We start from the raw sequence: 14,287 nt of genomic DNA on the forward strand, positions 1-14,287 counted from the left end.
GTAAACAATATGTGAATATTTATTTCCCAGGCCGATTGCATGTTAGAAAGTGCACTAAACTGAAATAACAGTCATTTATAATCATATATAGGTCTTTACTGTTTGTATCAGTGGTACAATACTTGCATGCTGATGCTCTGTGACTGCAGTTGTCAGTAAATCATCTTCATGTGGTACAGTCTGTCAGTCTCCGAGCGGCTGCAGGAAGGATTTTCCTCTCCGTTCAGCCTTGGAGCTCCTTGGATAGCAGCAGTGAAGTTTCTGTTACCTAGCAACCGTCGGTCCAGCACCTTCGTTTTATTTCACACTGTTGCAGGGGAGGCTCTGTGGACATCTGTAGTGTCAGCAAGAGAGAGAGAGACAGAGAGAGGGGGAATCTCCCAAGTCATTTCTATCAAACACCAAATCAAAGCAATAAGTTATCTGATTGTATGTGCAACAACGGGAGTTTATGTTGTGTATGTGATCAGATCATGTTATGGGAAGGATGTATAGTGATTAATTGGGGCTAAACAATGAGAATTTTAGTTTTTTTCTGATATCAAATGTGTTTTCAGAGACAAAAATCATCAGCAGCTGTGTTCAGAAAATTGAAAAACATCTGATTCATGTGTCAACTTTAGAGTAAATTATTTTCTCTTAAGAGGCCAGAAAGAACATTACAGAGCAGCGTCTCCTCATCCCAGTCTCTGATGTAACCGGCGATGCTGACGACAGTTTGCACTGCTCTTCGCGTGAAAACAAAATGTCACTTTCCTTCCATTAACGTCAATAACAGCCTCCTCTTCCTCTCTCTCAATCTGTGCTTCTAAGTCTCAAGCCTCAATCAATCACTTTGACAATCCTGCTCGTAATCTCATTATTGGTATTCCTGGTGGTCGTCTCATTCAGCTTCTCTTCATCCATTAACAACCTTGTTTAATCTGTGTTTTGCAGCCTTTTTCCTCCATACGACATCTTCTGTTTCTCTGTCCTTTCATGTCTTTTTTTTGTCCCCTTCGTTATCACATTGATTTTCTCTCTCTCCTCTACTCTCCTTTGTCTCTCTCCTTCCCTCATTCATCATTTCCATCCCCCCTCCTCACCTTATTTATTCCTTTAATACTTTCTTTGCATCTCCAGTCTCCCCCCATCTTCTCCGCCCTATTAATGCTCCACCACCCACACCTACTTCATTAAACCTGCATTTCCTTCATGTTCCACAGGAAGAGGGAGATGATTAACATGTAATTATCTTTCCTTATGCTTCTTGTTGTTGTATAAGTGTATTGTACTTGCAAAGCCTGATTCCCTTGTGGTTCATTCTTCTTTCCTCTCCCTTTTTTCTGTACAATTTTTTTTTGCCTCTTTTCACTCCTTTTTTCTCCAGGTGGTTCGGGATCAGATCTCCCACTGTACGGTGAAGCTGCGTCAGACCACAGGGCTGATGGAGTACTGTTTGGAGGTCATCAAGGAGAACGACCCCAGTGGCTTCCTCCAGGTGAGATTCTTTCTCTGCTGGAAGCTACAGCTCCCTCGCTTTTTTATGTCCCAGATTACGGTAAATAGAGCACCAGCTTCCGTGACCCCTTAAAATGAAGCAATGTTTAATTCAGCCGCAACTACAGCTTCTCATCAGCACATGAGCAGTTCAACCAAAAGGCGATTCTCCTTGCTGTTGCTATATTTGAACGTGTAAAGAAGAGAAATCACCCATGAATCTAGAAGAAAAGAAAAGAAAAAAAGTCTGGCAAATAAACATGATGTTGTTTACCAGTTTTACCTTGAGATCCCCTCGTGGAGCTCTTGAGTTTTGTGCTTTTAAAGCTGTAATTTTCACACATTTTCCCTCTTGTAGAGGAAGGTTTAGTGACATTTCTCACAGAGAAACCAGTAAATTACTAGCTATAGATGTGACTCAGACTCAGTGCATTTTAGATAAAGTTTTACTTTACATCCAAATGAAAAATAACTAAAACCAAAACTGAACTGATGGATGCAGTAAAGCTACAGTTTTATATATGCTCAACAGTGGCAAGCACCAGAGTCAACGACATGGAGCAGACCTTTTAAAATTACATTTAAATTGTTTTACCCATTTTACCCATCATGGTAAATATTTCTAGGAGAAATACGGTTGCATTTATTTAAATGTTACCACAAATTTAAATAGTAAATACTAACATTTTATTTAACAGGTCCATAATTCTGAGATAATTTCCTTGGAAATTTCCTGTAAATTTGCAGTAGGTGTAGGGAAATGAGTATTCTTTGACAAAACCGCTCCAATTATACCAAGCTAGATATTATGTTTTATATATGTTGAATTGTTTGCCTGTCTGTAGATAAATTTCACATCTTTGCATGTTCGGCTGACTTTGTGACTTAACTTTATTTCCCCATTAAAGGGTTTTATGGGACAGTTTTTCCTCATCCAAACCAATGCATGCTGTACAGACTGTAAAGCCATTGGAGGTGAATCTGTGATACATGATTTTTGAGACGTATATAACAAATCAGCTCTCTCAATTACCCTTTCAATTAATTAGAATTCAATCATTGAAAGGTTACTGATTGAAATTTTTTGATAATTAAATAATTATATATGATTAAAATCCAAAATTGATGTCTTGTCTGTGTAGATGATGATACAGAGAGAAGATAAACATCTGTGAGTTTTAATGTTGATCAATTTGTCCTGTGTTGCTCTCAGATCTCTGACGCTTTGATCCGGAGGGTCCACATGACAGAGAGCCAGTGGGGGAAAGGAACCCTCACCCCGAGGATGACCAGCGACTTTGACCTCACTCTGGACAGCGGGCCCCTCCTGCAGACGATCCACCAGCTGGACTTCGTCCAGATGAAAGGTAACAGAGAGGAGATGATGGGCAGAGTCACCCGAGGGATTTATACAGGATAGAGGATAGAGGATAGAGGCTAGAGGAGGGATGGCAGCACAGGGGAGATTTTTTTAAACTCAACTCACTGCTCTTTCTTATGACAAGTCATTGTTATATTCCTGCTGTAGTATCGTCCTAAAATGTTCTTTCTCTGTAAAGGAGTGTCCTCCTTTCTCGGTGACAACAATCCCTTGGGTTTACAGTAGCGATTTAAAGACAACTTGTTCTTGCGTATGACCTCTTTATATTTTGAGATCACTATTTATTTTCCTGGTAAACATAAGAATGAATTCTCAAGTAATGTGAGTGGGTGAAGTAATTAGGGATGCGTTTGTGTATTTTGTACCTGTTTTACACAGAGAAACTGTGGGTGTTTGCTTTAATATCCTATAAATTAACCAAAATGGTAAAGCACTTTGGTTTGTTAATTTTTATAAGTTAGAAGCCTTTGATTAATGTGTTATGAATTCATTGTGAAAATTCAAAATGATAAATATCAAACAGGACTTCATGCACTGCAGAGTCAGATCCAGTTGCGAGGGGTGTGTGTGTTAGTATGTGAGTGTGTGTTGGTGCACGTGCAGGCATCTTTCCATATCTCAGTGGGCTGTAATCTGGCCTGGTCTCCCCCCCCTCCCCTCCTCAGTCCCAGCTGCTCCAATGCTCCAGCTGGAGGAATGTTGCACTCAGAACAACAGCGCCACGTTGTCATGGAAACAGCCACCGCTCTCCACCATCACTGTGGACGGATACATCCTGGAGCTGGACGATGGAAACGGGGGGCCGTTCAGGGTAGGTTTCCCTCTGCACGTACTCTGTTGGGATTTATCCTCCAACTTTAATAGATGTCAACATCACTTTTCCCTTTAAATGGGAACTTTTGTTGGATTTACATTTAGATTACAAAACAAAAAGTGAGAAACAGGACCACTTAGAGTAATAATTCACCTTTGCAGAACACTACCCCTCTTCTGTCTCAACAAAGACCCCTTCATTTGGTGCCAGGGAGGACACCAGCTCAGCCAGGGGGGAATGTGAAAGCAGCGCTTTGTCGCTGAACTCCCTGGAGTCGATGTGTGACGGCCGCACCGCACAGCTCCGAGTGATATGAGAGCAGGGTCATGTGACTCATGGTAGTGAGGCACTGAATGACACGGCGTCAGGAAAAAAGGTCCGTAATGCAGCTGTTCGCTGGGATGATCCCGCAGGAAGTGTGATCTGGGATCAAAGCAGCGTTCATACCCTCACAGAGGTTCACCATGTAATCAATCCTCATAAGACCCTCCCCAGCTCTCCATACATCCAGGCCTCTGCTTTGTTATAATGACAACTTATAGCTCCTGAACCATTCTCTCAGCACAATAGCAAAGGATATCTATGTCTGACCTTTAAACCTTTAAAAAGCAACTTCCTCTATACAGTACACTCTCTATGTTGACTCTCATAACAATCTGGAAGATCTGTGCAGCTTCTTAAATCGGTGTCAAACTTTAATAAAAGTAAAGTAAAATGTTACTTTTCAGACTCAGCACACAGAGGAGAAGAAGAAAGTGATGTGTGCTACTAAAGGGAGAAAAAAACTTTTTTATTTTGATATGCTTCTCCATGTAATGAGAGTAAATGAAGGGAGACAAATTGTTGTTCCTCATTTCCCACTCTTGTAGCCTGAAGATAAAACATCTAGGAAGCTATAAAATGATCGCCAACATGGGCCTGAATCATACTCTTTGTAAATATAATACAGTAAAGCATTCCACCGTGTTGTAAAGCAGAGGTACCGTAGAGTTTCAGACCCAGCACCTGGAATAGAAGGGTTTGTGACTGTGTTCATGTAGGATCCTTAGGTGTTTAAAATGAAGAAGTTATCAGGTCCTTTAAAAAGAAAATATACACCATGCCTGGTAATGCCATAAGCTTCTAAATAAAGAAAAAAAGAGATTTATCCATTTCTCATCTCTCAAATTATTGCCATCCTTTCATAACTCCATCAGATTCTTCTGAACATCTGGTGCAGCATAATTAAACTGGTTTGATTTGGTTTTAATGCTCTCATCACACCCAGCAGTGGTAACCAGAGCCACTGAGAGATCCCAAAACATAAGATAATAATCTGGATATTGGGGTTTTTGGTTCATGAGGTTCACAGTTCAGCTGCCATATTCTGTTTTTATAACCATGCACTTTAGACTTTTTACGCTTCTTATAACCATAAATACATGACCCTGGTGACCTTGGTGGTTTGTGAGGAGGCTGAAATGGGACTGCAGTTGCTGATCGGCTAAACACTCCCCGTGTTAATGCAGAAAAGGTCCAGCAGCTGTTTGTTGAGGCATCCTGTGTTTTAATTTAGGAAAAGCAGGCAGTGACCTTAAGTCAGTTTGCTGGTAGCTAAAGCCAGCTGGCTGTAATCTTGCACCCTTTATGTTTCATTCTGTGTTCTGCAAATGCCTGTTTGTACGAGCCTTCATCGCTCGCTCTTAATTACAGCTGTTCCATGAGAGGGTGATCATTTACATCCAGTCTGCCAACAGATCCACCAACTGTATCCGCTAACTGCTAATTGGTAGGCACTTGATGCCAAATTGTGTTATAGCTCAGAGATATTTTGTTGCAGTTTTTATTGTTGAGTCTGAGATTTACGACAGAAATAGCATCTTAAGAGCTTTATATGATATTGTGTTTTTTAAAATGTTTTTTGTGTGTTTCAAAATGTCAAACATGTTTTCGACTCATCTTATGTCGTACCTGCACTTTGCCAAACAACTTTTACCCAAATTGCGAGGGAAGTTTTCTCTTCCTCTCTGACTCATTGAGGCTCGCCAACGCAGCGCCACGCTGAGCCTGGCAAGTTGTGTCCCCATGTCTATTTATACTCCAGTGTGGGCTGCCTCGCCCACGCTCAGTTGTACAAACTCACACTCTCATTTATTACACTCACCGCCAAATCCGAACGGGACACTCCCTCTGAAGCGGGACAAAAGCAGGACTCGTGTGTGTGTGTGTGTGTGTGTGTGTCTGTTTGGTGTCATAATTACGCACTTGATGTATCTGCCAGTTTAACAGGAAGTCGCTGTGTCTTTACAGGAAGTATACGTGGGGACGGAGACCATCTGCACGGTGGACGGGCTTCATTTCAACAGCACTTACAAGTCCAGAGTGAAGGCCTTCAACGCCAGCGGAGTGGGCCAGTACAGCAAGACTCTGATCATGCAGACATCTGAAAGTACGTTAAGCACCAGCTCCTCCTCCTACTTATCTGACTTAATAAAGATAGATACACTCTTAAAACATAATTCATCCAGTATTTGCGATTAAGTTAAGTTCATGCCCAGAAACTGCCGAGACTCAGGTCTGTGAAATAAACTTCTCTAGAGCTTCTTCACTTTGCAGAGCTGATCTCAGCTGGACTCACAAACCAACCTCAAATATTTGTTGCCAAACAAGCAAACATTATTTACACAGCATGAAAACAGCAGTGATTTACAGGAGGGAGAGAGAAAAAGGAGGAAAATATCATGCTAGTGGCTCTGTGAGGCTGTAACAGGCTCACAGTGACAACATGCTGATGTTTGGTCACATGGTCACAGTGGAGTAAAAGTCAGGGAATCACCAAATCTATCCGACAGTTGTTGAAAAAAATCTCTCTCTCTCTACTGAGAACATAGAAATCAGATCGTCACTCTTTATTATTCCATGTTTCTGACGTCTGATAACTATTTTTAAAACATTTGTTATACCAGCTACCTGTCACGTTTGCTACTGCACACCTTTGTTTCCCAGGTGGATTTACTCCAGTTTTTTGTTTCCCAGTTGTTGAAGGTCCATTGAAAGCATAGCGTACTCCTCAGTATTTTTTGCATGATACATTCCTGTTGATATTATGTTGGATTTTAACTGTGATTGTTTTGTGTGAACCCAAGAAGAGTAACTGCTGCTGTGGGAGACAGGGGAGACTAATAAACAAAGCCACATATAATCTGATCGTGCCATCACGATTTTGTACTTTAGCAAACAGCTGGCAGGTGTTTTATCACACTTCTAATAATTCAGAGTAATGGAAAAGTTTTCTTGTTTTTGTCACTTGATAAGATCACAGACCAGAGTCTCGGCTCAGTTTCATTTTGCAGCAAATTAATCCTGACTGAACTCCACAAGATCTTAAGAATAATAAATTGTTGCTGCCAGATTAAAGCCTTGCATCTCCAGAAAGTCAACTTCTCAGAAATTTAAGGGGAAATTCTAACTTATTCAGCCACTTCATTGGCAATTTTCTTCAGATTTCTGATCTAAATTCATGAATTTTGAGTGTTTAATTATGAGTTTCAAAGGAATTTTAAAGACCGCAGGGGCGTCAAACTTCTGAAACCACTTTTATCTTTCATGTGGCACAAAAATAATAACAGTAAAAGCTTCAAAAAATATCTGTTGCAAGGTTTTTAAAAGCAGCAACAGGATGTACGTTCTGTTTGAGAGGGTGTTTGAGCTTTTAAACCAGGTACATCCAGTAGCGGTCCGTTCGTGTGTAATCCACCCATGTGCTTGCTTTCCCATTAGTTTAATGCCGCTCTGCATAGATGGGGAAGCTTGTCATCCATCAGTGGACCTCAAAGGCCCCCGACAGCCTCCCTACCTGACAGAGAGAGCACTCAGCAGCTGTCGGGGAGCCTGTACGAAGTGATCTAACCACTCAGACGTTTTCAGCTTTTTTTCTGCAGAGACATTCCTCACCCTGTCCTGGACTGCGCTTTGATTTTGTCAGTTTTGTTTCCCTCACGGAAAGAAGGAAAAGTTTCTCGACCAGTCAGAATAGTCTTTCTTTGTTGTCATGCTTCCTCCTTTCAAGTCTCCCCACCTCGGTTCATCTCTAGGAGCTCTCTTGTTTTTCTGGATCTCCTCTCTGTTTTTTTTTTTTTTTTTTTTTTAGGCCACTGAGTTAAACCAGCTTCCCTGATCAAACCTGCTTTTTTTTTTTTTTTTACCCTCTCCGCCACCCCTCCTGACCCCCTCTACACTGTCTGCTTCAACGCTTTGCTTTGCTCTCCTCCTCCTCCCCTCTATTTCTTTCTCCCTCCCTCTTTTTCCTCCCCCTTTCATTTCACATTTCAGCTGGACTCCCTCCATGTGATATTCAGTCTATAGGCACAGGTATGGACGGCTCTCAATGCTGACTGTTCCCTCTCTAATCTCCCTCTCCTGGTCATTGCCTGTTTCATCAGTTCAGTCCTCACTCTCAACCCAGCAGGTGGGCAGTTTGCTGCTCTGTGGGCTGCACTTATTAAACGTCCAATACAGGCTTCTAATAAATGCCTCTGTTTTATTTCCTTTGGGAAATAAAATGTTGTAATGAAACTTTACTGCACATAGTGACACCAGTGAAAAGCTGAGGACAACCAAAGTCCGGTGGAGCCCATATAAAGTGCAACCACCCGCCTGTTAATCTCCCACATTTCTCTGTATAGAGTAAAGAGCTGTGGTTCTGTATTTTCAACCCTGAGTCAAACAGTTTGCAAAATTATTGTTAGAATTTGATTTAACCTGCTTGGAGTGTAATGGGCAGCGACAGACCACAGGAAGTTAAAGGAACAGTTAAATGATCATAAAGCATAATTTCCAACTAACAGCCAGAGGGATCAAGCTGTGCAGACAGGTGTTTTTGCTCGTATTTTTAGATCTACACCACCATTATTTGGTCACATGGGGGCAGTGCGACTCTGACATACTCTCTCCTTAAAGTTGATTTGGCGATATTATTCATATGCAGCTGTGTTTCTAGCAACCAGGCAACTTAAAGTCTGATATTCACTCTCCTTTAACTTTTGTTGCTAAGAGACATGTTTGTCTCTTTACCTGCTAAATATTCCACCATGTTCACAAGTATTTAGTGAACAGTGGCGGTGAGAGTGAAACAAAGCGGTGAGGTGGGTTTGTTACTGTGAGTGACACCCTACCATTACATTTGACCCTTTTGACCCTATTAAATATTAACAAGTGCAGCTTTAAAATGGAGTATCTTTGCAGAATGCTCTGTTACTGGTTCACACTCTTTTTTTGTATTTGGAGTCACTTTACCCATTATAAAATTATTAAAAATATGTTTTAAAGTCAATTTACTTTAATTTTTCTGACTAAGAACTTAGCTGTGGCTGAATTATCTAGATAAACACCACCCATCTGGTGCACCAAGCAGGTGAAAACAAACGCCAACTATTACTTGCAGCCTGTCTGACACAGGTGTGATATTAGTTAAGATTATTAAGATAATTAAGATAAGTAGGGTTAAGTTATATGTTAAGTTATATAGTATAATGCTAAGGATTTTTAATCACAGGGCAGCAGTATAGTGATAGTAAGTCTTCTCATCATTTCTCATCCTTCATTTAGATATTTTTACAGTGTAACTTCACCTCATCTGACCTGAACTTATAGATCCATGTCACCTTTGTAAAGTCTGTTCAACACGCTTGTGATTATCATATTAGAGATTTTATTGATGCTAAACAACAGCATGTGCACCTGTTCTCGTGCACAGTCGCTTGGTTCACCTTCGACCCGGCCTCCGCCCACCCCGACATCATCTTCTCCAACGACAACCTGACGGTGACGTGCAACAGCTACGACGACAGAGTGGTCATGGGCAACACCGCTTTCTCCCGCGGCGTGCACTACTGGGAGATGACCGTCGATCGTTACGACAACCACCCCGACCCGGCCTTCGGGATCGCTCGTGGCGACGTCTTGAAGGACGTGATGCTGGGGAAGGACGACAAGGCCTGGGCCATGTACGTGGACAACAACCGCTCCTGGTTCATGCACAACAACTCACACACCAACAGGTAACAGAACAAAATGATGTGTGTGCAAATGTCTATCAGTGCCAAGAATGGATCATTAATTTCTCTCCGTGTGACCATGCAGGACGGACGGCGGCATCAGTAAAGGATCTACAATAGGAGTGCTGCTTGACTTCACACGCAGGATCGTTATCTTCCTCATCAATGATGAGCAGCAGGGTCCGGTGGCATTCGAAGGGCTAGAGGGCGTCTATTACCCCGCTATCAGCCTCAACCGAAATGTCCAGGTACAGACAGAATCTGTATCAACAAAATTAATTTCAACAACTTCACTTAAGTGGAATATTCTTTAAAAAATAGATAGAAAATAGATTATTCTTAGTGCGAGACTCTACATGTTTTAATTAAGGGTTTATCAAGCTGTGTTTTATACACAGTCTGACAAGTGCAAATACACAAAACAGAAGCAAGTAAAGAAACCTATTTTCTTATGTTTTGTCTAGTTACATGTCATTTCCCCCAAAATTCAGCCTGATATATTTGGTATCTTTGGAAGTTTTTCTCCATTAGGATTTAAGAAAAAGTTGTGTGGGTTTAAAGAGAGCGCTGTGGCTGCACAGTATGAGTTTAAAATGACAGGCCAGAGATTTTTAAGAAGTTTTAAGAGATTTCTGGCCCAGAAAACATACTGCACCTTATAAAACAAGATTACTTTATACAAGCACTAGAAACTCCAATAATATGATGTTGGATCATCTATTTAAACATGTACCATATAAAGGAACACTGTTTAGTGGAGTTAGTGGACTTATGGGGGGACTATCCCACAATGCAACTCATCAGCATTTGTGGTTAGTTGATATCTTCTTGCCTAAGCTGCAAGTCTCTTAGACTTTAAAAAGCTCCTCTGGAGTGATATTGTACAGAGTACTATTAATGATGAGTAAAAATGAGAATCAAAGGAGTCACTGCATATTTGATAAAGTGTTTCAAGTTATTTTTATTGCATTATTTATCAATAAAATTAGCATTATAATGTAGTCTCAGTACTATACGATCTTAAATAAACCATCCAGAGTTATATTTGATTTACACTGACTGATCAAACTCCTGGAGCTTCTTTTATAGCAGGTCCTCACTCTTAATGCAAAAGATTCGCCCTCTCTGAGCGCACCGACTGATGCTGCAAGCAAAAACAGAAGGTTTTTACTTGTAGATCAATAAAGTATCACACGAGCACAGATATTATTCATTAAAACTGCTCTTCCAAGTTTTACAAATATGGGCTCAGAGGATTAAACCTTGAAAGAGGAAGCTTCAAAGAGCCTAACAACAGTTAGTAGCTTTGAATTTCTTATTGCTCTCAGCCAGTTTTCTCATTTTAAGCGCTGTTTCTGGGTGATGAAAGCAAACTGCCTCCAAGACAAAACACTCACTGAGCAAACAGTTCAACAGCTCCACCTGCAGGCAGAGAGATGAATTAAAGCTTTTGTTTTTTAAAACCATCATTTACTAACCCACATATTTGTATGTTAATGTGTTTTTCTGCAGGTCACTCTACACACTGGTCTACCCATCCCTGATTTCTACACCCCTGGGGAGGCAGATCCGACTGGCTCTGTGTGCTAAAGACTCACCACCAACCAGTTAAGGGAACACCTCTCCAGGATTTCCCAGGGTTCATTCTGCCAGTCAATAACTATGTTCCCAACCTCCTCCTCCTCTCGTCCCCCTGACCGACTGACCCCGTGACGCTCTGTTTCAGGGCCCATCCAGCGCTGAGCCATGCCTTTATCATGCCTAAACCTTGGACACATGAACCATCTGCACAACACTGTCAGACCGGACGGTGCTTTGCCGTCTGTACCGTGTAGTTTGACGTGATGCAGATTGTCAAAGAAGGTTAAAATGATCTCAAACTGATGGATCTGGAATGTTTTAAATTTATGTACAGCGATAATGATATGTGTTTAAAGGAGAAGTTTGACAAGAGTTAGAGGAGACACTTGATACCACTCTCATGTCTGTCTGGGGAATATGTTGCAACAGCAAACAGCTGGTTAGCTTAGCTTAGCACAAAGACTGGAAACAGAGGGAAACTGCTAGCCTGGCTTTGTCCAAAGTTCAGCCACTACATGTCAGGTGCTGGTAGGCGGATTTTGTCACCTTTGGACGAGACAGACAGAGCTAGTTGTTTCCTGTGTTGATGCTAAGCTAAGTTAGCCAGCTGTAGCTTCACATATAATTTTTATTTGCATGAGAGTGGTTTCAATCTAAACAAATGTTTTCCGAATTGTCAACAATCCCTTTAAAGGAAGGAGGTTGTTTTGTAAATGAGTTGACTTAGAAAAATGGAGCCCCCGTCATCCCATCAACTTACAGTTCAGTATTTCTTATCCTTCACCCTTATCTTTCCTCTTTCTGCAAAAGCACACACATAGTATCTTGTATATCTTTTCCTGCCATCAGTCATGAAGATCTCCACACATTTAAAATACCAGGGGGAGTACAAGAGGTCGTCTGTTCTGTGCGTTTGCGTGAGTGTATGAGAGTGTTAGGGTGGGTGGGTTGAGACTAGTCAGCAGCTGCAATGATACCTGGACGAGAGCAATAGCCCGACTCTCAGCCGCGTCACTGTCGTATCCTCGTCCGTGTAAATGAGACGCTTTTCTTAGTGGCTTCGCTCATGTGAACCTTCTGTATCGTCTGTAAAATTTAAAAAAAAAAAAAAAAAAAAAAACACAGCATCAGCTTGTAAAATGATACTGGAAGCGAGGCCTTCTCTGCCAGTGCAGCTCTCAGAACAAAACAGAAGGGATTTTTGGTTTAATGTATCATAAAAGCAGACGATTCTGTGTGTTGAAGTGAGTTAAAGATGATGACTGTGAAGCTGTTTGAATAAGGTGCTACAGCAGCTCGCTTAGTTCTGGCTTTTTTTACCGTAGGTGACTGAATCCTGGTAGTTTTGTAATATTGTTATTGAAATGATCTATTGCAAAGAGGTGTATAGCTAAATAAGTTATTGATGTTCAGAGTTTTTCAATGAGAATTCATCATTGTTCCTTTATTTGATGTCTAGTTATTACAGAGAGGAAGATACAGAATCATTTTGTCGCTTTAAAAAGTAGTTTCGAACCAGTTTATGTCCTGCAAAAGCAACAGGTACTGGTTACAATGCACTGGGATGTTTTTTGTGGCATCACATCCGGGCAACAGCCCCTCAACAGCCCTTAGGAGGCTGCACTTTAAGCTAAATGCTAACGCTAACATGGCCACAGTGACAATGCTGCTGATAGATGGCAGGATAATGTTTACCATCCTAGTTTAGCATCAGTACAGTGATGGCTGATGGGAATGTCATTCGTTTTGCAGGTATTTGGTCATAAACCAAAGTACTTGACTTGAAATTGATGATGGCACAAGAGGAAAAAGAATCAAGGGATCACCAAAGTTGTTAGAATTCATCCTCAGGAGCACATGAATGTGTGTACCAGATATTATGGCCCTCCATCCAGTAGTTGTTGTGATTACACTCAAAACCACAAATATAAACCTCATGGTGGAGCTAGAGGACAAGTCAGGGAATCACCAAAGTCATTAGGATTCATCCTCTGCGGACCACGAATGTCTGTACAAAATTTTGTGCTGATCCACCTGATGATATCAAGATATTTCAGAGGACAAGTAACAAGTTTAATCTGCTGTTAAGTTAAGAATCAGAAAAGTCATTAGGATTCATCCTCTGGGAACCACGAATGTCCCTGACAAACGAAAAGGTTTTCAGAATGGTGGACTACTTAACAAAGCAGCTAGCACTGCTAAAAATGTTTCCTACCTGTTATTTAGGGGTCAGTTTGAGGGAACTGTTGCCTGTTAAAGTTGCCCAAAAAGTTTCCCTGTGCATCGTAGCCCTGAGACATTTAGTCCTTGTCTAGCATTTACATAAGGTGCTATCCTGTGTTTGAGCTTCATGGGTGTGCCTTCCCCCCCCTACCCAAAAGATCTATGAAACTTTGCTACAAACTAGATTTAATTGCTTCAGCAGAGTCGACTGTAACATCTGTGATGCCTGACTTCACCTGCTGCTACATATTTTTTCTATCGTAAAAGGGCAAAATCCAACAGTAGTCATGTTTGCAGTGGATATAATTACCACAGTATTGAAGGGAATATTACCAGTCAGGAATGGTGAGGTGTGTTTTCTTAACTTTTTAAATTCCCTTCCCTCTTTTTTTCCCCTTGGATTACACTGATTGTAAATCATCTGGGACTGATTCCACACGGCTGCTGAAATGGCTGCACACAGTAAACTTTACAATTTCCAGTATGATACATGCATGTGTGCTTACAGTGACAAACCTAAACCCAGCTACTACAGCTTTCAGCAAGTTGCACAGCCTGTGATGTGAGGCTGAACCCAAGCTTTCATTTATGCAACATTCAATTGGCTGTTTTTCAAGGTTAGCCTTTTGTCCTGGCCGTAATTAACACTACAGTACAAAAGCAGCTCGTTCAGCGGTGGGTCACCAGGCAGCCAGAGCTGCCTTTGACTCATACGCAGACAAGTGCAGCCATTATCACAGCATTACACAACCTCAGATTCCAGGACAAATCAAC

General features: G+C 41.3%; 1 protein-coding gene across 1 annotated transcript in view; it reads left to right on the forward strand.

Annotated features, from left to right (window-relative positions):
- Positions 1-12,512, forward strand: part of trim9 (tripartite motif containing 9) — a 35,433-nt gene extending 22,921 nt beyond the window's left edge. The window contains 8 exon segments of the mRNA XM_018681719.2: positions 1,370-1,480; positions 2,693-2,846; positions 3,526-3,671; positions 5,964-6,102; positions 7,986-8,024; positions 9,409-9,712; positions 9,795-9,957; positions 11,222-12,512. Of these exon segments, the coding sequence (XP_018537235.2) occupies positions 1,370-1,480; positions 2,693-2,846; positions 3,526-3,671; positions 5,964-6,102; positions 7,986-8,024; positions 9,409-9,712; positions 9,795-9,957; positions 11,222-11,299 (1,134 nt within the window). The 3' untranslated portion in view covers positions 11,300-12,512.
- Positions 12,513-14,287: the final 1,775 nt, after the last annotated feature.

Source organism: Lates calcarifer, linkage group LG19, assembly GCF_001640805.2.
Source record: "Lates calcarifer isolate ASB-BC8 linkage group LG19, TLL_Latcal_v3, whole genome shotgun sequence".
Classification (NCBI taxonomy): Eukaryota; Metazoa; Chordata; class Actinopteri; family Centropomidae; genus Lates; species Lates calcarifer.